The 26,468-nt window shown below is 37.8% G+C and overlaps 1 protein-coding gene across 3 annotated transcripts in view; it reads left to right on the top strand.

Annotated features, from left to right (window-relative positions):
* The window catches only part of VCL (vinculin), a 60,301-nt gene that overhangs the window by 15,050 nt on the left and 18,783 nt on the right, over positions 1–26,468 (top strand). For all 3 annotated transcript variants that reach the window (XM_037399596.1, XM_037399598.1, XM_037399597.1), the window contains 7 exons: positions 5,318–5,388; positions 12,151–12,301; positions 14,258–14,366; positions 16,794–16,916; positions 17,178–17,338; positions 23,240–23,330; positions 24,537–24,684. In XM_037399596.1, coding sequence (XP_037255493.1) covers positions 5,318–5,388; positions 12,151–12,301; positions 14,258–14,366; positions 16,794–16,916; positions 17,178–17,338; positions 23,240–23,330; positions 24,537–24,684 — 854 coding nt within the window. The remainder of the gene's footprint in view (positions 1–5,317; positions 5,389–12,150; positions 12,302–14,257; positions 14,367–16,793; positions 16,917–17,177; positions 17,339–23,239; positions 23,331–24,536; positions 24,685–26,468) is intronic.

The following is a 26,468-nucleotide window of genomic DNA, read 5'->3' as shown; positions in this document are numbered from 1 at the left end:
AGTTCAGCTGCATATTTCTTTGAACTTATTTTTCAGTCTCTAATTGCATTGGCCTGTACCCTTCCAGAGAAGTAGAAAAACTTAAAGCTTCTTAAACCAGTCTTAAACTCACTAATTGCAAGTGATGTATCAATCATGTTTTTAAATCAAAACAAGATGAGAGTGGAATGATGAAGAAATGGGAAATTTGCTCTGTTAAATGCTTCCAAGAGAACCTTTTGAAGGAAAAAAACCAACCAGGTTTGTGTTAGTTAGTTATATCTTGTGACAACGGACTTGTTTCAGTAGTACTTAATAAGGATTAGATTGTGAGGAGTGGTGACCTGTAAACCTGTTCTCTTAGACTTTTCTTAAAACACTTCAACACTGCTTGTCTCTTATTCAGTTTGCAGAAAGTTTTATCTTTACTGGAAGCTGTTTGTCATCTGATGATAAATTTTCTGAGTCACTTGTGAAATCTAGGTGCAATCAAGAAATGTTATGTTGTACCCCAAAGCTGTTTGACTTGCATCTGGCAAAATTTTATTCTTTGCTGCTGTGCCAGGATGTATGCAATTTATGTTTTGCTAACATCTGCCGCATGGATTATGGTAGCTGAGGGTCAGGGCATGGTAAAATGACATTCACTCCAACAGTTGTATTTCTAAAGGAGCTGAGCAAAATAGCTTGAAACACCAACTGGATCTACTTGATACTGTAAATAAAGACAGAACCAGGGTTGCAATCAAAATGCTGTGACGGACAAGAATAAAGGTAAATAGCCAAGTCCTGCTTTTGCTTTTGTGCTACCAGAGTTCCTTCCCAAAAGCTTTCTGTGTAACTTGGCTCCAATCACTGATTTTGTAAAGAGGAAAACAAACAGCTGTGAAGTAGTTACTGAGCCCTTGCCCCTTATGAACCCACTGAGACGAGCTGTCTCTGAACTCAATTTGAGATAAAGCATCTGCTTTCTAGGCCTTCAGTGGACAAATCTTTCAGAGTTCATCCCACCCTACAAGGCATAGGATGCACAACTGTACCACTAACTCTAGTTGTCATTTTCCTTACATTGTCATGTGTACTTGAGTAAGACCCCTCAGTGTGTAACCTGAATTCAGAATGCTTTTGCAAAGGCTTAATTCTCTGCCCATTTTGTATTTTTTAGCCTGGGCTGAAATGTACATAATCTAGGCCAGCAAGGAGTAGCCATAAACTTGGTGTAGCTTTGGCTTGCTTTGACCTCTCCTTCATGGATTGTTCATGGTCTTGACATCTAGGTCAGTTTAGCTTTCTTAAAATGCAGGATGGGGGAAGGATGGGCAGCTTTGTTTTAAAAAGGATTTTGGATATGGCTATGCAATGTAGAAAGTGCTAGCAAATACTTAAGGGTTTTTTTTCAGGACAGACATCAAAAATTGAGAAAAGTTGCAGAGCACTTCATGGAAATGCACTGATGTATAACAAATTTTTAATGCTCCTGTTGCCTTGTCAATATTCTTCCTGGAAGCTTGCAGAACATGTATGTGTAAACCATCAACTGGATTTTACTGTGAGATGGCTTATGGTAAAGTTGCTTTTACAGTATATAGACTAGATCACTTTGAGTGGTATTCTGATTTGTCAAGCTAAATTCATACTGTAGCTTTTTTCTTGGGAGAAACTGGGGTCTTGGCTAGTGTTAAAGCTAGGGCTGTATGTGTTCACTTGATGATGTGGGAGTATTTTTAGGCTCCTTGCTAAACTGACAGATGTTTTAAATCAGCTTCTGGAGCATTGCAAGAACTAATTCTTCTAAGGTTATCTTGCTTTTTTAACTGGGGAAACCATATAAGGTGCAAGGAAAAGTCTACTTCAGACATCTGGCAAATTGTCAAATTGGTGTTGTCAATATAAGCATAGAGAAGAAACTTTGTGGGTTTATTTTTTTTTAAAACAAATACAACAAACCACCCCTAAACAATAAGCTTTGGACTCTCAGCTGAAATATTTGTGTGTTTTATTCTATATGATACATGCAGTTGGTACTCTCAAACTTCTAGAAGTTAACTAGCTATTACTGGGTGTTTGTGGTGTCTTTGTTTAAACTTGGAGAATTGCAGATGCTGAAACTATATCCTCTTCTCACTGAACAGCTATATCCAGCAGGCTAAGAAGATGGGCAAAGGGACTTGGTAGGGTGCTCATGTCTCCTCTTCCCTGCAGCAGAAGCAGACATGACAAAAAGCTGTGAAACTGGTTATAAGGGAAAAAATCAGCCCGGTCAGAAAGTTTTCCTTATGCTTTTCCATAGAGGAAAATACTCCCCTGCAGAAAGCTTAAAACATACTGATCTGTCAGTCAGTGGCAGATAAGAGTGCCGAAGACCTACAAGCAAAGTTAAAAGCCAAAAGCAGTAGGAAATCTCAGTCTCTTGGCTCTTCTAGCTGTATTCCTAGAAGGCTTCTCAGTGGCCATGTATGTCCTCTGACTTGTGTGTCCCATTTCTTTAAATTTCTAGAGTTGCTTGCCTCTTGCTCCCTGTTGTTGAGTGGCAGGGAAGCAGCTCATTCTTTATTCAACTAATTTGCCTCCAGTCTCCCAAAGAGCATGGAAATGAATATGGATGGGTAGAAGTTGTGACTATGTAACTGTCTTGGTAAACCATTTTACTTCAGAGCTTGCCTTACTCTGTGCTGCTCTAAGCAGGTACGGTGTTGAAGTTCTGATCTCTTTACTGTGTTAACCAGTGCAGTCTCTTTGGAACCATGAGTAATGGCCACTACAGTATTACTTAAAAGCAGGAGCTTTATTTCATGGAGACAAAGATTAACTTAGCAGGTAAGAATATCAGAAACCCAAGTAGGAATCCTGGGTTTTTTTTCCTTGTGTGTGCTGCTGGATAGAAATAAAATACAAGTCTCTCAGATAATTGTTCTGTATTGGCATGAAGCTTGACAAGCCTTCTGTCTTAAATAGGTAATGTGTAGATATTGCATATTAATAAAAAAATCTTTGTTCCCTTGATATTGGAGTATGGAGAAGGTAGTTGAATGACTCTCCATCTTGTCTTACATTGCAGCATGTCTGAAAACTGCTTAGGCTATAAATTTCCGTCTTGTTTTGAGACTTCGCCTGTTAAATGGTCTGTGGAGCATGTTTTTTTTTTTAAATGCCATCTCTATACCTTGGCTACAAAGGCAATTTCTGGAAAGGTTAATAAGTAGCTATGTAAATATTAAATGCTTTGAGTCACAAGGTTATATATTTAAACAGATTCTGTGAAGAGTGTGCCGTAATGGTGCTTAAAATATGGTAAAGAGCTAGTGCTGAGGCTACTGGAGGAATCAGTATTTCTGCTTTGTGATGGACTTAGAACTGTCTGTGGAGTTTAGGACAGTTTTGATGTTAAAACTCCCCACATAACACAGCATAAGAGTTTATTCCCATTTTCACTTTTTCATTTGAAGGCTAAAGATCCTGGCTAGTCATAGAAGGAATGTACATATGTATGTGTAAATATATATAGTGTGTGTATATATATATACACACTGATATTTAGTTGATAATGCTTCCTTGAGTTGTGAACCTAGGTATATCCCCTTATAGAAGAGTCCTGTGATTTCTAGGCCGAATAAAGAAATGTTTCTGGTATGGTCTAATAAAACTTGAAGTAACTCTTGATGCTTGATGCATTGTAACTTGAGCAGAAGCTGTTTCTTGCTTCCTTCTGACTGATGAATATAAAATAACAATGATGAATGTTAATGACCTTTAAATTGAAGCCCCACCAGTTGTAAACTTATTTTCATGTGTTCTTTAAAAACTGTATGTACTCAGATACACCTTTAAAAAATATACTGGTGCATATGCAGATTGGTACAGCTGCAAGAGACAAAGTCTTGAGGACATGGTTCTTTGGAAATGAAGTATTACTCTCCATTTTCACCTGGTAACAGCCTTCTGTCTGAATGATGTGTAGTCCAAAGTTTATGCAAATTTACTCCTTTTCTGTGTCATCTTTATCATGCATGTGTGCATACCAACATGTGAGAAATACAAAGAATGTTTCATGAGTGCAATGGGAATAAAACAAAGCAGGCATATGGTCATGTAATCCTGTCTCAAGTAATGGGGTATGAGATACCTCAAGGAGTGCAATTATAAATGTATTTCCTTGAAGTTTAGGAGTCAAAGCAACACTGCAGTGCTGTGTTCTAGGAGGGGGCATGACTGTTGATGAGCCTACAACGAACATAAGAGACAGAAACCTGTCTTAAAATTTAAGACCTTTAACCTCCTCTCTTCCCTTTTTTACTTAAAAATAATCTGTGTGGGTACCCATGAGCCTAGTACTAATAGATTTTAAAAAAAAGTAGGCTAGGTTGACTTTGTGTTTGATTCAAGTAAAATACTTGGGCCAATGTACTTCTGTAAAGCCCCTCCAAAAAGGACCAGACTAGGGAGATCGGTTTTGGCAAGCAGCTTAAATTTGCAAGGAAATGGTGCTTCTGGAATGCTGTACAGCATGAGAATTGGCAAGTGCTGTGCCTACTGGCACACTACAACTTACGTCCAGAACCAGAAAAGCTTTAAATACCAGCTGATAGGGATTTTCAGGGCTATCTTGTCTAGCTTGAGCAGGCCTGGCAGCTCTTAACACAAGCTAGTGTCTGGGTTAAAGACCTTCTGCTTTGTGATGCCTTCCTGAATAGCTTATTCAGCTAGAAAGTACAGTGAACAAAGGAGCTGGAAATATTTTGTCAAGTTAGTGATCTCACAGTTCAGAGAGCCACTGCCAATTATAAAGACTTCTATTGTGTAACAGAAGAGCTAGTGCATAGAAAACTCCAGATCTTACTCTATCTCTTCCTTTATTAGCTTCTGTATAATTATTTTTGCCTAGAGGATGCTGTGGATGTGGGGTGTATTCTCAGTATTTAACTACATATTTCTGATAGACTGTTGAATAGAAAAATGGGGGTAACTTTTTTAACTTGGAACACTATTTTTGACTGGTGGGGATTAGGGAGGAAGGAAGCCTACAGAGTTCACAGTAATTAAGTTTTTACAACTAAGTGCAGCAGACAAATATATTGCTTCTGGGGAGAGTGGGAAGAGGGAAAAGTGTGTGTATCCCCCAGTTAATTTAGTAGACATGTTGGCAGGAAATGGTGTATGATTTCTGAAGCTAGATAAAGGTAGACTAACCACAATATACAGTGGTCTGAAAAATAGATGCAGCAAAAGCAAACCCAGTGAAAGGAATTAGTACAATCATTAGTACAAATCAATTTTTAATTGCTATTTGTTTTCATCTAGGCTTTACAGTGAAATTAAGTATGATTTTTTTCTCCTGCAGGTTGGAAAAGAGACTGTGCAGACAACAGAAGACCAGATCTTGAAAAGGGATATGCCACCAGCATTTATCAAGTAAACTCATTTTATTGTAAACCTTCTATTGTAGGTACATTAAACCTATTCCAATGATAGATCATTGTTACTAATTTCTGCTGTACAGATTAAAAAATACTGTTGTTACAATAGCTCTTTTGGGTCTTGAGGCTGACCTTTGTCAGGAATGACCTTTCTGGCAGCAGTGAGTTTTCCTGTTAGATTTTGTATATACAGCTACATATCTAGAGTATGTGTTCCTCTAAAAAAAAATAAAAAATCAGATTAACAGTGGTACTTACCTGTGTGCTCTTGTAGTTTTGTCCAATGGTGTCAGAAATAACATGATCAATCTTTTTTTCTATTTACTTGGTTGGTGGAACAGTGTGAATTTGTTAGTATAGGCAGCTGCTGCATGATATAACTGCCTGGAAATCTAAGACATTTGAGGAGTGGTGACTGACACTTAATTCCATGGCTCTGTGTCAAGGACAACTGACTTTCTCCTGCTGCTGTCTGAAGTCTTAAGTCATAACTTCACTACTTGTTGTGGAATTGCCAAGCTTCTTACTGCCACCTGACAAACTTTCATTGAAGTGACTTTGTCCTACAACCTACTAAATGTAGTGACTTCATTAGTGTTGTCCAATGTGTACAGAATGACTGGATATTTTACTGTATTCCCAAACACATTTGATGGGTTGACTTTGGCTGGATGCTAGGTGTTCACCAAGCTGCTCTATTGTTCCCCTCCTCTGCAGAGTGGTGGTGGGAGAAAATAAGATGAAAAAAAACCTTGTTGGTCAAGATAAAGGCAGTTTAATGAAGCAATGGCAAAAGTCACATGCACGGAAGCAAAGGAGAACAAAAGATGTTACTCTCTACTTCCCATCAGCAGGTGTTGTTTGGCTACTTCCCAGGAAGCAGAGCTTCAGTGTGTATGTAGCGGTTGCTCTGTAAATGAAGAATGCCCCCTTTCCTCTTCTTTCTCCTAGTTTTTACATCTGGCCATATGTCATATGGTATGGAATATCCCATCCAGCTTACTGGTTTGGGGGTGGAGAGATAGCCTTGATGCTGTGAGAACACTGTTTAGCAGTAGTCAAAACACAGGTGTGTTATCTCCACCTTTCCAGCTAACAGTACAAGCACAGCACTCAGGGCTGAGCTAGATCCAGTACCACAGAACAGGCACATACTCAGAACAAGAAAGCATCGAGGCAACTAGCAAAATGCTAAAATGGAAAACAGATTATGTCTAAAATTAAATTTGTTAGGCAGTAAAAAAAGTATTTCCTTTGTTGCATTGTACATTAACAACATGAATTAACAAAAATAATGCCTAGGACCAGGCACTACTGGTGTAAGAGTCACAGAATGAAATAGCTAAATTTAGTGAGGTACAGTTTCCAACTTGAGACCACCCAGTATGTCAGTCAAGATGGTGCTACTGATTGGGAAACTTTCTAGGGGACTCTGAGGAACAAGAGCTTTATAGGTCTGACATACCTTTTGAGCAAATCACTAGACATTCTATACTAGAGAAGAGAATTAACAGAACCCAAATGCCAATGCTTTGTTTTGGGTGAATTGACAGCGTTTCCATGGAGGGAAGTTCTGCCTTATAAATCTGTTGGTGTTAGGAATACCATAACAGGGATAGGGGTGATACAGTATACACAGGTTTCTAAACTTTTTGCCAAAGTCTGAAGGCTTTTGGGAAAATTAAGTAGCCACAGGGTAATAAGAAGGGTTCGTTCTTATTAGTGGAAGGAAAAATTCCTTGGGTTAACCCTGACAATAGTAGGAGGTAGGCAGTAGGACTGTACAGGTCTCTGCTAGGATTGTGCTTTTCACCATGTTTACAAACTCCCTGGAAACAAGTATGAGCTATGAGGCAAAAGTACTTGCTGAGAACTTGAAGTCTTACACAGGGCAGTGAGATTAATGGGTGACTGAGAAATTACAGCAGGACCTTATTAAACTGAGTGACTGGATATCAAATGTGAATTAAATTATTTTGAAAGTTTGAAATAATGAACCTATGGGAGAGCAGCAAGTCTAGTATTAAATAGGATGATTGACTCTGAACTGACTGTTACCAATAGTGAGCAAGGTCTTGGAGCTGTGATATATTGGTGAGAGCATCCATTATATGCTCAGTAGTGGTCAAAAAGTAAATGAAAATTAGGTTTATTAGCAAAGGACGAGACCAACATGTCACTATTTTTTGCTCCTGTAGCTTGAATACTGCATGCACTTGAGGTCCCTAAATTTTAGAAAGGCTTTAGTAGAACTGGAAAAAGCTCATGGAAGGACTTTGAGAACAAAGGTATGGGATTACTTCTGTATAAGGCAAAGCTTAAGTAGGCTGGAACACTTCAGCCTGGGAAAGGTGACAGGAGGACCTGAGACCCTGACAAAGGTCTAAGGAAGTATGAGTAGCATGGAGGAGATGGGGATTGGTACTTCTTTTGCTGTGCAAGAACTTGATGGGGGCATTGCTTTAAGCTGATAGTTTGTAAACCAATAGGGAGAGCTGCTTTGGACAGCAAGTCACGTACTGTTGAAATTCTTTATATAGGTTTGGAGGTTAATAGATAAGCACTTAGAGGAATCCGTTGTGGGTTATCAAATAGACAAGCTGCAGGAAATCCCAAGAACTGAAAACAGTTGAAGGATGGGAGAGCGCCCAGAGGAAGTATGATAAATGCTTATTCTGTGCTTAACTTTGTTCAGGCATCTACTTGCAGCTACTTTTGGAGGCAGGATACTGAGCTAAATGGGGCCTTTGAAACAATCCTTGCAGTATTTATTATGCTGTCTTCCTGGTGTGTGATCTTGTTTGGCTGTAGAGGGGGTTGATTTTTTTCTTTTAATTTTTTTTTTTTTGAGGGGAGTGTTTATGTATTGAAATGAGACCAAAGCTTTTTTCTTGCCTCTTAATGAGTTGTATATAAACATATAACTTTGATTGTGCTAATTTTCTAGGACATGTGGAGGTTTTAGTTAAATTCCAGCTTCTTTTTCTTCACCTAGACAAGTAAGGGATGAAGGAAAAGAGATGTTTTTTAATTGCTGTCTGCATCCAGCCTTTGATCAACACTTAGCAGTTTGTGGAGACTGAAACAGTTAAATTACTGTAGAAATGTAATACAAGCACTGCTGAATAGTACCACTTCAGGCGGGGTGCAATAAATTTTTCCTGCAGTAATTCATGACTGCTTTTATTGTGACATAATGAAAAATGGGAAACAAAGCTACCTGTTACAGTAATGTAACCTACTTCACATAGCGCTTACTATTCTAGATGCAATAACGTGAATTAGGAGTATTCGGTGGCCTTTTATGAATTGTATTTGTTGGGTTTTAAGTATCTGGAGTTTATATCGAAATAAACTACTATATGTTGACGGTTCCTTGTTAGTACTATGGAGTGTGTTCTCACCAATACCTTTGTTGTAGGGACAAGTGACAGTCACAGGTGAGCTAAGGGATTCTCACCTTTTCCAGTGTTGAAGGACAGGATTTGGATGCAGGAAGTGAAACAGATGAGGGTGGTGTGGTTTTTTCCTCTTCTCTTTCCTGAGAGGAGGGATTTTTGTTTCTAAACTGTTAGTTTGGGAACTGGCATTGCTCTTTAAGGGGGTGCTCCAGCAGAATTTGTACTGGCACGTGAATGATGGGGTAAGGAGCAGTGCGCATGCACTAGCGCTGCATTTCCCGATGGTATTTACTGCATTCAAGAGGACCACCAGTCTTGACAGAACCACTGGTGGAGGATGAGGGAGAAGATCTGTTTATTCTTTTTAAAGACTTGGGGCTTGGCTTGTCCTAAGCCTAGTGCTGAGGTTTCATAATGAGCATGTATGATGGTAATCTGTATAAGTTTTTTGGTAGGAGTGTGATTGTGCAGCAAAATAGTTTTTTGGCTTCTGAGAAGCTATCATGCATCCCTTTGCTTGCTACTGACATAAACCACGTTGGAACTATTGACCTAGAGTTAAAAAATGCTGTTCTTTATCTTAATTGTCTTAATCACCAGGGAGTATGAGTAATGCATATAATTTACATCAGATGTTTTGCAGTGTGTTCATATTACTTGTTCTACTTCTTTTGTAAGGAAGGAAAAATCTCTAGGCAAAGAACAGAGTAAAACCCTATTTGTTTACACTGAGAATTTGTCTGTGCTTAACTTGCACACACAAACCCATTTAACAAATCAAGCAGTAATGCTCGTCTATATTAACATCATTTTGGTAGCCAAGCTGGGGCTGCGTTGCTGGTAATTGTATTAACAAATTGACGTTAATGTACAATATTTGCTTTTTAATTTGTATTTCTAGAACTGCAAGTGATCTAAACTGTAGTGAGTAAAGTCACTACAACTTAAGCGATTAGAAACTGAAATGAGCACTGTTCAAGCATCAAAGGCATGGTCTGGTGTTTTTGGGCAGGCAGCTCCAGGAAAAGTAGAAGTCAGTCTGAAAACCTAAAACGGTAGCTAAGCATAAGCTTCAGTGTTTTCCTCGCATTTCATAAGGAACACACTAACAGGAATGAAGCTGACTGACGACCAAAAGTAGTATGGTTGGAAATATCATGACCTTTGTCTTCTCCACAAAGAATTTGGCTGGTGTTAACATAGCTTTGTTGTAATCATGGCTCAAAAAAATATTTTTTTTATAAACGTGGGATTTTTTTAGGTTGTGATATAATACAAGGAAGAAATGATAGCAATGAACTTCTATTCAAAACTTTTGATTCTTGTGGTAGACCAAGCAGTTCATTGCAGTCAATATTTTTAGTGTTTTTTGATACGGTTTGGTGATTGTTGGTTTTTTTTTTAATTTATGTAATTGAATTACTTTTTTCCCAAAAATCTGATCTTTTGTTTCCTAGCATGTACGTTTTGCAGAGGATGGAGTGTGCCTGGTTTTTAAACACTACTCTGCTTTTTTGTACATAGTGCACACTCCTGATGTCTTTCAAATGCCTTGGGAAATTTATACAAAATGGGCAGTGTACAAGTAAAATGCAAGTTCGCCTCTCAGAGCAAACTCTAAAAACTGTTAAAGAAAATGCTGAATCTTTAGAAACTTTATTTTTGTTAATTACAGAGATTTCTGGGGTAATACACATTTATGTTAATTCCCTTCTTTACAAATGAAAAAGCCAGCCTTGAGATAATTATTAGTGTTAAACAGATGACCATGAAATTGAACTGGAGGAAATTAAGTATTTCTGAGCCTATAGCTCTGAGCTGGCTGAACAGGTGATTTGTTTAATCCCTTTCTTGGCAGAGTTGAAAAGAATAAAATTGAGAAGCAAGCACGGAAATCTAATTTGGTGAAGTCAGTTGACTTTGATAATACAACTAAGTACACTGCATAGTAATGAGCAGACCGTTCCCACTTTCTGCTTGAAGTTCTCCTGTATTTTCTTACTCAGTTATGAGTTACCACCATCTGATGTGCTGAGCAGATGTCTCACTAATGAGCAGGTTATGATAGGGTCAGATGGCCCAATTCGATCTACTCTAGGGAGCCATTAGCTGAAAACTTTACTTTCTGAATAACAATAATGTTTTCCTGTAATACGTGTCTTATTTCTAGCATAGTTAAATTTAGATGTAACCATTAAGTTCTGCCATTTGTGTTAATAAGGAACATAAGGGAGAAAATGTGGTAACTAACTTACCAATAGTACTTAACTGAAAGTATGGTAAAAGAGTGTGTCCAAGTGGTCAGTAGAAAATGGGCTAGACAGTATTGCTTTAATAAAAGGTTTTAATGTTTGTCAGAACCTAGTGTAACTTGAATGAGCACATGGCACTCACGCATAGAGCCTATGTATTAGACTGCACTTAAATTTCTGTCAGAGAAACCGGAGAGAATGGAGGCAAGTCACAGTGAGGTCAGTAAGTACAGTCATGAGTAGCATAGCTAACGTGGAAGTGAAGTCTAAATGTTGTATTTCTCTAAGCTATCATGAAGCAATTACAACAAGAGAACAAAACCAGAAGCTTTTCAGTGTTCCAGTTCTTGGTATTTTAAAATTGTTGTGTTAAATGGCTTGATGGACTAATTTCAAAGCTCATTTGTTTATCATAGTACCTTGTGTGTTACTGTAATTGCATAGTGTAATGTCTTGCAAAACTCCCTTTTTTAAGCCTGAAAGTGCAAGCTGCATTTAAAGTTTATACCTTATCACTGAATCGTGTGGCTATTTAAAATGCTGTTTCTGTCATGAGTTTTAATACTCTGAAGAACTGGACTACAGCTTCAATGAACAGGGCACAGTGTCTTGGTTTTCTATGGTTACTATGTTCCTTTGTCTTAATGCATAGCTATCATTTAATATTTATTAATAGCAAATGCTTATTGAATGACAATGGAAATATAAGGCTGATAAAGGTTAGCAAGTACTTTGATTGTGAAGTCCTAAAAGAATAATTGTTTTTTCCCCTGTCCTTGTCATTAAGAATGAAAGGTATTTTGCTATCTTGGGACCTCTCCCTAATGACACTGTATTGACTGCTGCACGTGGGATGCTTTAAACATTCCCTGCACTGGAAGATGGCATGACTTCTGAAAAACTGTGTCATACAATTGCTGGTTACTTTCTTGTTAAAACACGTGCAATGAATATTCTTGCTCTTTAAACTGTAAAGGTGTGGAATGATCCGCTTGCTTGCAGTGCTTTAAGTAGGAAAGTTGAAAACAAATCCAGCATTTTCTCAAGTGTGTTGTCGTACAGACCGAAAATAATCAGCAAGTTTTGTCTGATGACTTTCCACAGAGTGGAGAACGCCTGCACCAAACTTGTTCGGGCAGCCCAGATGCTGCAAGCAGATCCTTATTCAGTACCAGCTCGTGACTATCTAATTGATGGATCAAGAGGCATTCTTTCTGGAACGTCAGACTTACTTTTGACATTTGATGAAGCAGAGGTAGGAATCCCAACATGACTGACATAGATATCTGCGCAATAGTATTATAAATTCAAATATCCATATAACAGAATTAGCTAATCTCAACTATTGAGTAGATGAATGTGGGTTTGGTGGTTTCGGCTTGATTGGAAGCATATTTTGCATTGCTTTCTGTCAGAAGGAGCTCAGGCTTTTTGCTGTTTTGTTAAGAGCATCTTTGTTTGACATAATGTTTAGGCATTGTTTGTGATTGTTCTTTAAAAAGGCCAGATCCCATCAACCCTGTCTTAGATCTTCCTGACACTTTCCTGTATTCCCTTCACCATACCCATTACTAATCTTTATATTCTCTGTATCCCTTCACTGAAAAGCCCTAGGCTACTGCCGAACATGTCTGTCTGACTCATTAGCTTTGGCAGTTTAATTGGCTTTGGGGCATGGGAGGTAATACAAACTTGGACTGTCTGGCTGGTCAGCCAGAAGATGTGTTCTGTTAGATGTTAACAGTTGCTACATTTTGGCTGCTGCACAAGCCAAAAAGTGGCTCTGAGGTGCTGTTTGTCCATCCTCATATGGACAAAAGTGCCAGAGTTGCAAGGAAACTTAAAAGAGAGGTTTTGTGTGTCTTTTGAAAACATTTTGAAAACGTTTCTTTGGTACAAGTCTTGCTCTTGTCATCGTCTTTCTGGGAATGTGGAGTCTTGCTTGTTTCTAAATATCATGCTACTATAAGGAAATTAAACTCACACTGTTAGAAATGCTGATGTTAATTCTAAACTGTACCCATGCAACAATCTGTTAATCTATGAAATTGTGTTGCTTTTCCTCTAGTTCTGAGTAGTCTAACATGGATCCTTGTCTCTCATTTAATCGGCTTATGGTGCTGTTAGCATGTCCCTCTGAAATGAGGAGAATGCTAGGGTTTCTCTGTTGCGCTTGTGATTCTCATTGCTTTAAGTGTTTTTTAATAGATACTACAAAGTGTTATGGGACAGAATTGCAAGGAAGTTAATAGCTTTTAATCTCTCTGCTTCCAGTGTTGAGGAAATGCGTTGACTTCCGTGGAGTTAATGGTTTATTGAACTAGTCTGACAACTGCATGTTAACTGAAAGAAAAACACTGGTCTGGAATGATTGACTTCTCACAAACACAGAAGTTGGCATGTCTCTGTCCTACCATGTTTCAAGATAACTAACATTGGGACAAAACTGAAATGAGTTTTAGAGGAAACTATGATCTGTTCTAGGGACTGAACACTGCATGTGGTTGATACAAATTAAATGGTAATTAACTCATTCTTCAACGAGAATTGTATGTGGTGTTGTCAGAAATAATGCTGTTCAGGAGATTAAAAGATTAACTGACAGAGAACTCTGTTTTGGAATCAAGTATGAACTGAAAAAGTTAAGCTGAAGCAGATGTCTAGAGGTAAATAAAGCACAGTCTTCACAGATTTTTCTGGAAAGCTTAAGATGTTGGAACTACCTTTCCCACTGGAATGCTGTATAATGCTTTATCCATATGTACAGCTGTATGGTGAATAATACTTCCTCTGAAAGCTTGGAGTCTGTTTTCTATGTCGTGTTGGTTTGTGATTTAAGTTAAATATTCTTTACTGATAAAATTGCAATGAAAAACTTTGAAATGAAAAAGCATACCAGCACACTGAAACGCACTTCCTTATAACCTATTTTCCCAATGCTATCCTTCATTTAACATACAAAGTGAAAACACTGGAAGCAGGATTTTGCATTTCTGAGTAATAGAATGCTGATTAAATACTACCTTTGTCAGTACAGCACTGTTGAGTAATGACATTTTGGGTAACTTAATCAGTATCCCAGACCTTTGTGATTGGCTTGTACGTCACGTTAGCAAATGCTGTATGTATTCCATTCTAATAACAGGCTTGCATTTCTAATTCAAGTGTAACTTGGCTTCATCTAACAAATGATGGAATGTTCCTCTTTTAGGTCCGTAAAATCATCCGTGTCTGCAAAGGAATATTGGAATATCTGACTGTGGCGGAAGTAGTAGAGACTATGGAGGATTTGGTGACATACACAAAGAATCTAGGGCCAGGTTTGATTTGCTACAGCCTATCATAAACATACTAAGTATAGTCTTTTCCACTACCTTTCCCCCCCCACCCACCCCCAGCACCTTCCTCACCCAAGTTTCAAGTGTTGGGACAGTGATAAAGCAGTTGCTTTGAATGCATCTGTTGGAAAGAGTTTTAAACTAGAGTGTGAATGATGACTATTTTCTGATTCACATTCTCTCTTTAAGAATGTAGATGAATCAAGATGTGGGTAAATACTACACAGATATGATGTGCACTGTGCTTTTGCTACACTATATTATATGAGGGAAGTAAGCATGCATTAGTAAGAGTAAAACAAACTGAAAAAGCTGTGTAATTAAGTGCTCACAGCTATAAAGTCCATTAAGCTGATAAAACATCTGTACTAAGTGAGATGGTTAGGCCTAGCAGGAATTTCTTGGAGTAGGCAAAGCTATGTGTCATAATAGCATCTTAATGAGGTTGTAGAAATAGCTGTCTTGCAGTATAATACAAAAGCCCAGGTACTACAGTTCTTTTTGTTCCTTTTTTGATGCTCCTTCACTACTTGTTACTACACTGTGTTAACTCACACTTTCACTGGTGGAAATTAAGTGAAGTACTGGGTTGCTACAGAGGAAACCTACCATTAATCTCTGTCATCTGCTACTCCAAATGCTTTAGTTTCAGCAAGCATAAAGTAGTTCAGGTACTTAACAAAAGCAATGTATAAAATCTAGATGTTGTGGTGGTATTGTAGGAAGATGTTGGAATTAATGTGACACTGAACTAAAGAATGCTTCTATAAACAGAGAAGGAACCTCATTAGTACTTTGTACATATAAATAAGAATAAATATCTAGTGTAAGAGTAGCTCATAAATTGACTAGCAGCTCATCCTGTTTTTGACATATGTACACTTTACCTTGTTTCTAGATGTGAAAAACTTTTAAGTTCTGTATGAAGGTATAGTGTTCTCTAAACAAACTTTTTTTTTGTCCCATGGGGAGTCACCTTCAACTAAATAGAATTTGCCTCATTTTGAATAGGAAAAGATGAAGCCAAAAGGGCAATCTTCTCTTTCCATGAAACTTATTCTTTGATTTGGTATATACAAATCCAGTTTCTCTGTGGTTATTGTCTTCTGTGTCTTTACAATGGAAGTTTCCCCAAACTTCAGACTGCTTTATTTGGCTTTCATTGAACCTTACAGACATAATTTGCTATTACATGCATACGATAGAGGTAACAGGTGATGGGCAAGTGTCTTAATTTCTGAGTGAAATGTAGGCTTGTACCTTTATTGCAAATAATCTTTTCTAGATTCTGCTGTTGTGAATAAGTAGCTAGTCTTGTGCTTCTGGCATGCTCTGGAAGCACTGTCTTTGCCTGAGCTAACCTGTAGCTCGTTTGCTCAACACTTACAGCCCAGGCCCACAAAACTTTTTATGCCTGTAGTCCCTGTTCCCTTCAACTGTATCAATGGACATCTGAACATAACTGTTAATGTGAGCTCTATATAAATAACAGGATTATGAGTATGTACACTTAAAATCAACAAGCTGCTTATAGGTTTTATGCTGGAAGTAGAGAGGAGAACTTGATTACTTATTTAGGCTTTTGTCATTTGAAAGGAAAGGTGGTTCAGAGGACATACATACTGGGATTCTACTACTTTTCAGTGTTGCCATTAAAGCTCATTTACCCTTTTTCTTATATTGAGACGCCTAAGATGCTAACCAGCAGAAAAGTTATTCAGCCAAAGAGTATAGATCTTTCTTCCAATTTTGTCCCCTGTAGCAGAGAGAGTAGGACCACAGCAGCAGCAATTTAAATCAGCTGAAATTTTTATGAAGCTGTGTCTGAAGTTTCCACATGTGCTGTGTGGTAAACCTCACAAGTCTTAGCTATTGAAAACAGATTTGCTCTAGAATAAATTGTATTCTTTCCACACTTCTAGAGCACTGAAGTATTTCTAGCAGAACTGAAGTATAAGTAGATACAATTCTTGAATTATGGTAGAACCTCAAGGCAAACAAGACCCTGATGTTTCCTTTTTCTGCCATTCACACTTAAGTCTTGGATCAAGTCTTAATAGATAAGGAAAAAAACCCAAACATTAGCTTTCAGAGTTCATGAAGTGACTTCATGTCCTAAAGCAGTCATTTCAGGTATTTTCCTATTCTATTGCTGAGATTTTAAATCAAGAATTTTGAGGAGACCATTCTGCTTTGCATAGTGGCTAGGTTTTGAATCAGTGGTTTCTCTGAAGCATCTGGAATGTGTTTTAAGTAACAGCTACTAATATAAAAATTGTTTTAAACTTCAGTATAGTTGTCATAACTCACTACACTTTGTTCTTGTTTAGAGAAAGCTCAACTGTTGCAAATTAGACTTAATATTACATTTCTTTATTTATGACTATGTTAAATTACTTTAATCTGTAGGAATGACAAAGATGGCCAAAATGATTGATGAGAGACAACAGGAATTAACTCATCAGGAACACAGGGTTATGCTGGTAAACTCTATGAATACCGTGAAGGAGCTATTGCCAGTACTTATTTCAGGTATTTTTGGCTTTAATTTTTCATATCACTCTGAATTGCTGTCCATTTTGAGCTGGAGTTCCAATGTCTTATGATTATTAAAAGTAACAGCCTTGACGTTGCAAATAACTGTGCTTCTTGAAATAAAACTACAATCTCTTTGAGATAAAACAGTCCATGCAAAAAAAAATGTACTGCCTCCACATAAATGCAGTATGAGATCAGATTCAGCATGGATCGTAACTTGCATGTACCTTTTTTGAATCTGTGGTATTTTCACAGCTATGAAGATTTTTGTAACCACGAAAAATTCTAAAAGCCAGGGAATAGAAGAGGCCTTGAAAAACCGCAATTTTACAGTAGAGAAAATGAGTGCTGAGATAAATGAAATAATCCGTGTATTACAACTCACTTCCTGGGATGAAGATGCCTGGGCAAGCAAGGTACGTTTCCCACCTGCATTTGTTTATAGAAGTCTAATTTTTACCTACTGTGTCATATGCTTGTAAACTTGTGTGTTTGGAGACTGTTGAAGTACCTATTTGTGCATCGATTTTGTAACATTTGTATGATTATAATCTCTTCAAGGTCAAAGAACATTTTCAGAGATGATTGTATTAATGTATCTTTCAAAATTAGCTTTCTCTCAATAAGCTAAGTTAAAGGATCATGGCATTTGAAGGTGGCTCAGTGATTTGCTGCAACTGAATGGTCAAACAGAAGACAGATTTGTTCATTGTTTAGTTTTGACACTACTAGAAAATCCTGGAATACAGTGTATACCTCTCAGAGAAGGATTTTTTTTCCCTGTGTGTAGCTACCCTATATAACCATATTTGACAAAGTTAGGTATAAAAGTTATTGTTCTACATATTAAACTAGTTTTGTAGCTAGGCATTCATAAGTGAGATTACTTGAGATTTTTCTCCTGGCCGCTACTAAAAAGATAGGCTGCTGTCATATTCCTTGTGCAAAAGGCCTGAAGTTGAGAAATTTTAGTGAATTTTTGGGGGTCCCTCCTTGAACACCACTTCCTTTTCCACCTGCCTGACTTCTAGTCTGGACATGGGAGTAAATTTCAAGTGTTTGCCTTGTCTCAAATAAATATATGTTAGACTGAACATCCTTTCTGGGTTAAGTATGATGTCTGTGTAGCTGACACATGGACAGTATTTGTTCCTTACAACTCGGTGTTAAGTGACTGCAGCCACTTACCTGGAGTTAAATGGTGCTCTTAAGTGATACCACTGAAGATATGTCTAGGAGACCATAAAGCAGATCTGACAGACAAAATCGTAAAAGTGTTGTTGTGAGCTTACAAATAAATGTAGCTGCATAACTGAAATTCCTACCTATTTTTTGGGTACCTTGAAGTAAATTGCTGAAGGGATATTCTGAATGGTTAGTGCTGTGAGCAGCAAGGAACTGTAAATATATATAAAGAAAAACATTGAGACCTCAAGCTGGATGTATTAACCAGTGAAATCTTGCAGAAAATCTAACGTTGATGTCATCTAGGCATTAAAATCACTTTGGCCTATATTGTTTGGCACTTGACCCTTAGTTTGCCTTTTGAGTTATTTTGTCACTATCACTTCCTTATTATGACTACTTTATGCATCTTTGTTTTTATTCTCCTGTTTCTTACCCTTTTCTCACCTTTAGAAGGTAAGCTTTCTTCCACACCCTACACATCTACCTTGTACTAAACCCCAGAAAGCATGTATGTGGGATTTTGTTCTGTGTGCAGACTGTGTGCTGTGCAACTTCTTATCTGTGTGCCAGCTGTGACACCATACTTACATATATACACGCAGGAGTTTTAAAAGGACCTTAGTAGCTCTGTCTAGCTCTGTGTAGAATCGGCTGTCGCTGAGAGAATGGTAACCGCAAGCTGAACTGGATTGACTGTCTTTATGAGCCTGATTAGAGTTACCCCAAGATTTCAGGGCACATTCTTGCTGAATGCTTTTGTGTTAATTTATGTTACTAGTCTCTGTAGCTACAAATAAAGGGTCCAGTCATGCAGGAACAAGCTTTCTGCATGCCCAGAAAGCTTTATAAATCAGGAATTTTGTCCATTCCATAGTATTTCGCCAGCAGGCTTCCTTCAGTTCAAATGGTTTGTGTTCTTCGGGTCTAGGCCTAAAACATCAGTTTTGTATGTGCATTTTTTCCATTTAGTTTTATTTTTTTATTTAAGCATTCCTGTATTTTATGAAATACAAATATGGTTTTATTTTACACAAGAAATTTGGAAATCTATGTGGTAAAAAAATGACTGTTGCAAAAAGCTGGCAATTTAGTCTTAGGAAATGCTTACTCCTCTTGCTAGTGAGGCAGATCAACAAAGGAATTTATTAAGAAAATAGTTGCTGTATTGGCAGTATTTCTAAGTGGAAAGTACTGGTCATTAGGCATCATGTATAAATATGTTGTGTGGACTAGTATAATCAAAGCATCATTCTGTTCCGAGTTGAGAACTTCTTAATTGTGTTTTGGTTTTCAATTAATTTTAATTGACAATTTGAAACTGTAGCAATGGGCATTAATCAAACAGTTATGACAAAGAATTTGAGATTAAAATTGCAGTGGAATGAAGAAACAGGAACTCATTTGCTAATGGCACCTATCACAGACCTTTTCCTGTATTTGCATATGTATCTAATGGTTGATTTACTCATTTTTTCTGGAACGGAGATGGAGGAGCTCTTTAATTCTGCTTGAGATTACTGCTGCATGCATTTTGTGCCTGGCGGTCAGGGGAAAGATAATTTTCCCCATGCTTTTCCCCAAGCAAAGTAAGGTGTGCTTGGGGATGTACAGCCTTGAATTTTTACTTGTGTGGTACATGCTATTGTTGATGTTGGAGTTTATTTTATGTTTATTATTTATCTTTATTTGTTTATACATTGAAGTATCACAAAATCTACCTAGGATAGTGGAGAATGAACAAGTGTCTGGAGCCAGAGTTGCAGGCTTTTTTGCAAACTATTTTGTTGGTCTTTCAGGACTCTGAAATGCACATTACTGTTAATGGATTGCAATAACCTCTGTTTGCACCAACACTGATTTTTTTAAAAATAGTGTGCTGATTTAGAATTGAAATACCGGGCAAATACTGATCTCTGACAAAATCTTGGAGAGGAAAAAAGAAAGTAAAAAAATCTGCAATTATTTCTTCTGTTCATAGTTTTGTTCCTTTTTTCCTTGAAAGTCTCATTTTACAAAGGAGTTTAGCTTACTTTGTATATTCCTAGTGTTTGTTTTTAAATAAACTTGAAGTAACACTCAATTCAAACATCTTCCATTTCTCTAGAAATGGAGGGAGTTTAAAGTTGGAGGAAGCTGGGAAGTATCTTGCATCTTGCAGCATTGAACCCAGGATGGTGACTAAGCTATCTGTTCTGCCAGAAGGCTGGCTTTGCCCGTTTCCTTCAACATTGCCTTGTTCGGTAATGAAATGCAGATATCAGTAGGCTAGACCACTTAATTGAGTCAGAGGTTGTGTTTTATATTCAACAAGGCATTGTGCAGGATTTATTTTGCTCCTTCTCAAAGCAGTGCCAGTCCCACCTACTCCCTGAATAATTTCAAAATTCTTGGTAGTGGCAGAAGTGATGCATAAAGGTATCTTGAATAAGTGCTTATTTGCTTTTGGGAGCTGATTTACAAAACACGAGCTTGCTCTTTTCCCTTCAGAAAACATTGCCCTATTGGTTTAACTCGATTAACTTAAGTTTTTGTCTCATCTGAAAAGGTAATACTGCTGCTTTTGTTAATGAAATTCCTTTTGCCAAAAGGGGAACTGTGGGGAGAGGACGGAAAGAATGCTTTTTTACTGATAAAATTACTCTATATGAAACTTTTTTGCAGGATAGCTGTAGGTTTTGGTTTTTTTTTTTCTTACTAGCAATTGATATTCTGCTGGCAAATCCCAGGGAGTAAAATTTTAAACATTTAGCTGTTCAGGAAGGAACAAGATGTTTAAACAGCTCCAGAAATCAGGAGTATCAAGACACTTTCAAGCCAGTAAGACCTTGAGCAAGTTGCTTTGTTTTGTTTAAATCGAGTATTTCTACTTTTATCTTCCTGCTTAACAGCCTGAATTGGTGGGTAAGTCCAGACATTTCAGGATTGCTACACCCTTGTCACTTGCAAGGTATCTGACACCAGACACAGAACAAACCGTCCCACTGTGGCAGAAACAAAAGTGCAATGCCAACAAACCTAGCGAAGGATGTGTTCTAATTACCTATGTAAAAGCTGTCTCATTGCAATGAAAACTCCTTATCAAGCTAAAGCTGAGAAGGATTCCTTGCTGTCATAGTTTGAGCTGTGAAGATGAGCAATCTATGCTCTAAGAGCAGATGTCCTCTAACACTGGGGTTTCACCAGATTTTTTTAAATAGGAAAAAGGGATGGTACCGTGCAAATGCAGAGGCACACAGGAGGGCAAGCTGTACGCTGCAGAGCAATCCAGTTATATAGCTTTCATGTGATAGGGCAGATGGCTCCTGTTATTGCTTGAGAAGTCCTAGCAATTACAAAATCATGAGAGTAAAAGCTAAAATGCCCTTGATCTTATCCCCTGATAGACGAATTTAGGTTCAGAGGCTTCTGTCTAATTTTGCTGAAACTGCAGCTCTGTGGGCAGCTGAGACGACACAAAAGCCTGTTAGTAGAAAGGGAGGGGCAAAGACAGTTTTCCCAACACACTGGTTTGCTCAACCATCCCACCTATCATCTCATCAGCACACGAGGCAATAAAAATTCAGTTAGTTCTTTGTTTCGAATGATTTCTGGGTAGACAGGCCTGCAGTAGACCATTCATTGCGAACTAAAGTAGCGTCAGCCCATATATAAAACAACAGAAAGCTGTAACACCTACCTTCATAGCTAGTAAGGTTTTTACATACATTTGAATACTTAAGTGATTATTTACTTGTCTCATCATCATCTATTAAATGCATAATTCTCAAGCTATGGAGATGATGACTTTTAAAACAATGTGCCCACCTCCCGCCCCTAGCTGTGTATCCTACCCTTTGGAAGTTTTTTCAAAGAAGGTCCTGGCCCAAGCTCTGAGACCCAGTTTCTAGATTTGAGAACCAGCCATCCAGGTGAAAATGATGCTGCTTTTGGTGATCTCTCTCAGGCTGTGATTCAAGAGCCCTTAAAAATATCCAGCAGAGTGTTTCATGACCTTTTAGAAAGTTGGTTGCTGAATTACAGCACCATATGGATAGTTGACAGACCAACTTGTCTGAATGAAAATGCCAAAACGTTTACAGTGATGTATCTTTGAGGCTAAGCATGCAGAATGAACAACTCCACAAAAATGTGGCAGTTCTTTAATGTTGTCAGGATATCATGTGCTGTACCAGTTACTGACCATTGATGCTAGTAGGCTCTTTGTAAGAGTTGGACATGGACAGTTCAATTCAGTTAATGCAAGAGCCAGGCTTCTTTTCATCATCTGTACGCTAATCAAGGGACGTTAGATGTATTTCAAATTATTTTAATACCATGTGTGGTAAAAAGCTATTTTGGCTTTTTCCCAGCTTTCTACTTAAGGTACTTGTTATTCTTTGCATCGATGGAAAACTTCTGGCCTCTAGTGGTCAGATGACACATGAACAATTAACAGTGTGCAGAGAAAAGAGAACTGGATGGTTTTATCTCCTTCAGTGAAAGAGGTGTTCGATAATAGCAGCATAATAGTCAAAAGCAACAGCCTCTCTGATGCTCCAGCAGAGAAGTTCTAACTTTAAACAACCACATGTGAATAGATGTGTTTGTCTCCTAAGACATGAAACTCCGTATTTGAGAATTCCAGGAATTAGCTGGCAGTTTGTTCCTCTGCAAACAGCAGTTGTTTGACTTTAAGCAGCAGAGCAGGTGAAAAATGCAGATGTGCAGCCTTTTACACTGAAGTAAGTAGTAAAATTCACTGGCCAATTTTCATTTTTTTAAAAAGTTTACTCACCTCATTGTTGCAACTTTTTTATGTGCCCTGCTGTACGTTAAGGAAAAAAAAATGAACTAACTCCAAGATGTGTGCTTATTAGAGCTCTGACTTTAGCAATTAAAACACTAGTAAAGGAATAGAAAAATCACTAAAATTGCATGCATATTTTCTGCATTTTGAGTGAAATTAAAATGTCTGTCTTAATTGGAAAGAAGTGATTTTGACCTGCTAGTTTGAAAATGGGTTTTGAGCTGCTTATACAGGTGTGTTTCTGTAAGCAGACTCTGCTTTATAGAATTTCTGTTTGCTTTGGCTGTGTTGACTGTGCTTTGATTTTTTTGAGAATCATTTTGGTGGTTTCTCTTTTGTGAAGGACACTGAAGCCATGAAAAGAGCTTTAGCCTTAATAGATTCAAAGATGAATCAGGCAAAAGGTTGGCTGAGAGATCCGAATGCACCTCCAGGTAATATTTTAAAAAAAGACCCCAACAGCACAAAGTATTTTGATTTTTAAAGGTCTGAATAATTGTGTTGCTTAAGCCAAAATTGCCTTTAAGCATTAATAACCCATACATAGTGGATCATGCTGTAGGAGCCTGTATTTATTCCTTTCTGTGGGTACTGGAGATGGACAAGTTGTGTCTAATGACCTGGAAAGTGTGGCTTCTTTTCAGTTGCCTATATAATATACTGTGTATAACATACATGGTTTTTCTTTGCATCCCACTAGTAAAATCAAAACCCTGTAACTTGCATTGAACAGTATTTAACTGCAGTCATTGCTAATACTTAACATTCCTCCTTTTGTATTTTCAAATTTGTGTAACCTCAGATTTGCCTAACAGAATCTCTTTAAGCATTTTTCTTTCAGTCTCGACATAAGATTTTTAACATGAAAATCTGCCACAAATACTGTAACTACAATCACCTTTACTTAGATAAAGGTTTTTCGCCTTTGTGTGCCTCTTTAAAACATATAGAACCGGATATAAGTCTGTTCTATTTGGACTTTGAAAGTCTGAAAGACTCTCTCTGGAACTGAAGCCAAAATAATATAGTTGTAGAAGTTGGACGTGAATTATTGTTATCTGTCGAGCTGCCGCTTATACTACTTCTGACCTCATTCCCCTTGCCACACTCAATTCCAGAAGCCTCAAAGTTACTTTCAAAGCCTTCTGTCATCACCACTGACAATTCATGAAATCAACTATTAAAAATTCAGTAGCTAAGGACAAATGCAAATATATTTGTAGAACTTGCTGCAAATCAGATTTTACTGGCTGTGTTACTATGGAATCAGGGTGGGTTGCAAGTAAATGGAATGGTCTTGCATCTTCTTTAGCCAAAATCAAGTCAGATGCACAGCTGAAGTAAACTCTACGTGATCTTGCCATGTTGCTCTTCCTGAGTTACAGATTCTATGAGCTATGATAACGGAATGATTAAATTACTTCAAATACATGATGCACATTAAGGTTATGCTGTATTGTTTCAGAAATATTGTCACATTGTAATTATCACATTAGGTGTATATCTCATAGTTTTTGATATATGTATTTTCATGGCTGAACCTAGTGCAATTAATGTGATGGGACATGATGAGACTAGCAGTTTACTGATACATGTCAAGGAATGTCTTGCTTGTTTTACTAACTAACTCTGCGTCTTAGGTGATGTTGGTGAGCAGGCAATCAGGCAGATCCTTGATGAAGCGGGAAAAGCAGGAGAACTGTGTGCAGGCAAAGAACGCAGAGAGATTCTGGGAACATGCAAAACTCTGGGCCAGATGACTGATCAACTGGCAGACCTCCGAGCAAGGTAAATCTATTACTTTTAACACACAATCTTCCAGTACTGTTAAAACAGTTTTTCTGAACTTGCAGTTGTGTCACTCCCTCACCTGTAGGAGTGCAGGCCAGTAGCTATATTTTGCCTTTTTTTACTTCAATCTTTTCTGAAAATTTTAATATGTTCTAATATGTGAAATCTTAATTATGTAATACGATGAGCAAAATTGCTCAGGTAGATAATTTGGAGTTTTTTTAATGTCAAACACATAACCTTCCTCCAAATTAGGCAGAAATGAAATTTTAAACTCCGTTAAATCTGTTCTCCAATGAGGATATACCCCAATAACTATAAGATAGATGAATATTCTAGTTTTTAGGTGTTTGTGGGGATGTTAGACTACAAGCAGTAGTTGTTGAAGTTGTCAGGCACTGATAAATTCTACTGAACTCCATGTGCGTTTCTTGCAGAGTTTTATTTAACCAGAGCCTGTTATCAGTCTTCTGCCTCCTCATTAGAAATTGGTTATTCTTTCACAATGGTGTTTTGAATTTAAGGGGTTTTGGTTTTGGTTTTAGGCAGCAGATGAGTCTCTTTAAATGTACTGTATATTTTTGATGTTGGGTACTATGGCCTTTTGTTCTTTGGCCAGAAAGTAGGAAGCATGATAATCCCTTGTGAAGGCATGAAGGCAATGAGCTAAGAAATAACTATTCCATGTAATTTGAACACTATAACCCTTCCTTTGAGTATAAGGAATTTTTCAGCTGCTTATCAATGTAGTAAATCGTTAAGCTAGAGTTCTCTAACACTGGTTTCTTTATTTTATTTTAACACTTCTCCCCACCCCTCTAAAAATATAACACTCATACCCCAGAAAACTACTAATTGCGATCCATTAGGGATATAGGTAATGGTCTTGTGGTATTATATTTTATCCTAAATGTTAATGTGTCTTTCAATTAAAGAAAGCAATGCAAGTTAGGATGTTTTTATTTATTACAATAAAAATAAAGCTTTTAGGTCCTGCATGGCATCCTTGTCTCTAAACTGGGGAGACAGTAGCTGTGGGTGCCCCATCCCTGGCAGTGCACAAGGCCAAGCTGGACAGGGCTTTGGGCAGCCTGGGCTGGTGGAAGGTGCCCACGGCAGGGGGTTGGAACTAGAAGATCTTCAAGGTCCCTTCCAATGCAACCCATTCTATGATTCTATGAAAATAAGCAGCTTTTCTGACGTAAGGCTCTTGTGAAGCGCAGGATGTGAGCAAATGCAAAGTATCTGGAGAACTGTGTTTTGAATTACCTTAAGAACAGATTCCCTGCCATCACTTTAAATCCATAGACTGCCAGGCTCGCAAGTGTTGCAATGATACGTACACAAGCTTGGAACAGTTCTATAACTTAATTCCACGAAGAGTGGTTAGTTTGCTATATAAATGCAAAACAGGCCAAAATTTAGGAACACTGGTTATAGTCATTAAACTGATGTATATTAGTTATAACAGTGGTAATGGATGGGAAGCTGGTTATAGTTTATCTTGGATTTCCAGCTGATTGATCTGAGAGAACGTAAGAGCTGCTGTGTACCCGTATTTGCACGGAGTGTTGGAAGTTAGGCTAAACTCTTGCTTTTCTTGTAAGGTAGCAGCTGGTGTCAGCTTCGTATTGTGTGAAATATTTGGAGGTGGAGCAAGAGACAGAACTAAGAATTACTAACAAAGAAGTTTATTTGCTGGTTTAATGTGTAAATAAATTCAATGCAGCCTGTGAGAAAAAAGATTATAAAGAAACATATCTTGAGATTCTGGCCTGACT

The sequence above is a fragment of the Falco rusticolus genome, chromosome 9 (assembly GCF_015220075.1).
Source record: "Falco rusticolus isolate bFalRus1 chromosome 9, bFalRus1.pri, whole genome shotgun sequence".
In the NCBI taxonomy this organism is placed as follows: domain Eukaryota; kingdom Metazoa; phylum Chordata; class Aves; order Falconiformes; family Falconidae; genus Falco; species Falco rusticolus.
Note: the sequence above shows the minus strand (reverse complement) of the source record. Positions and strands in the feature narration are given on the sequence as shown.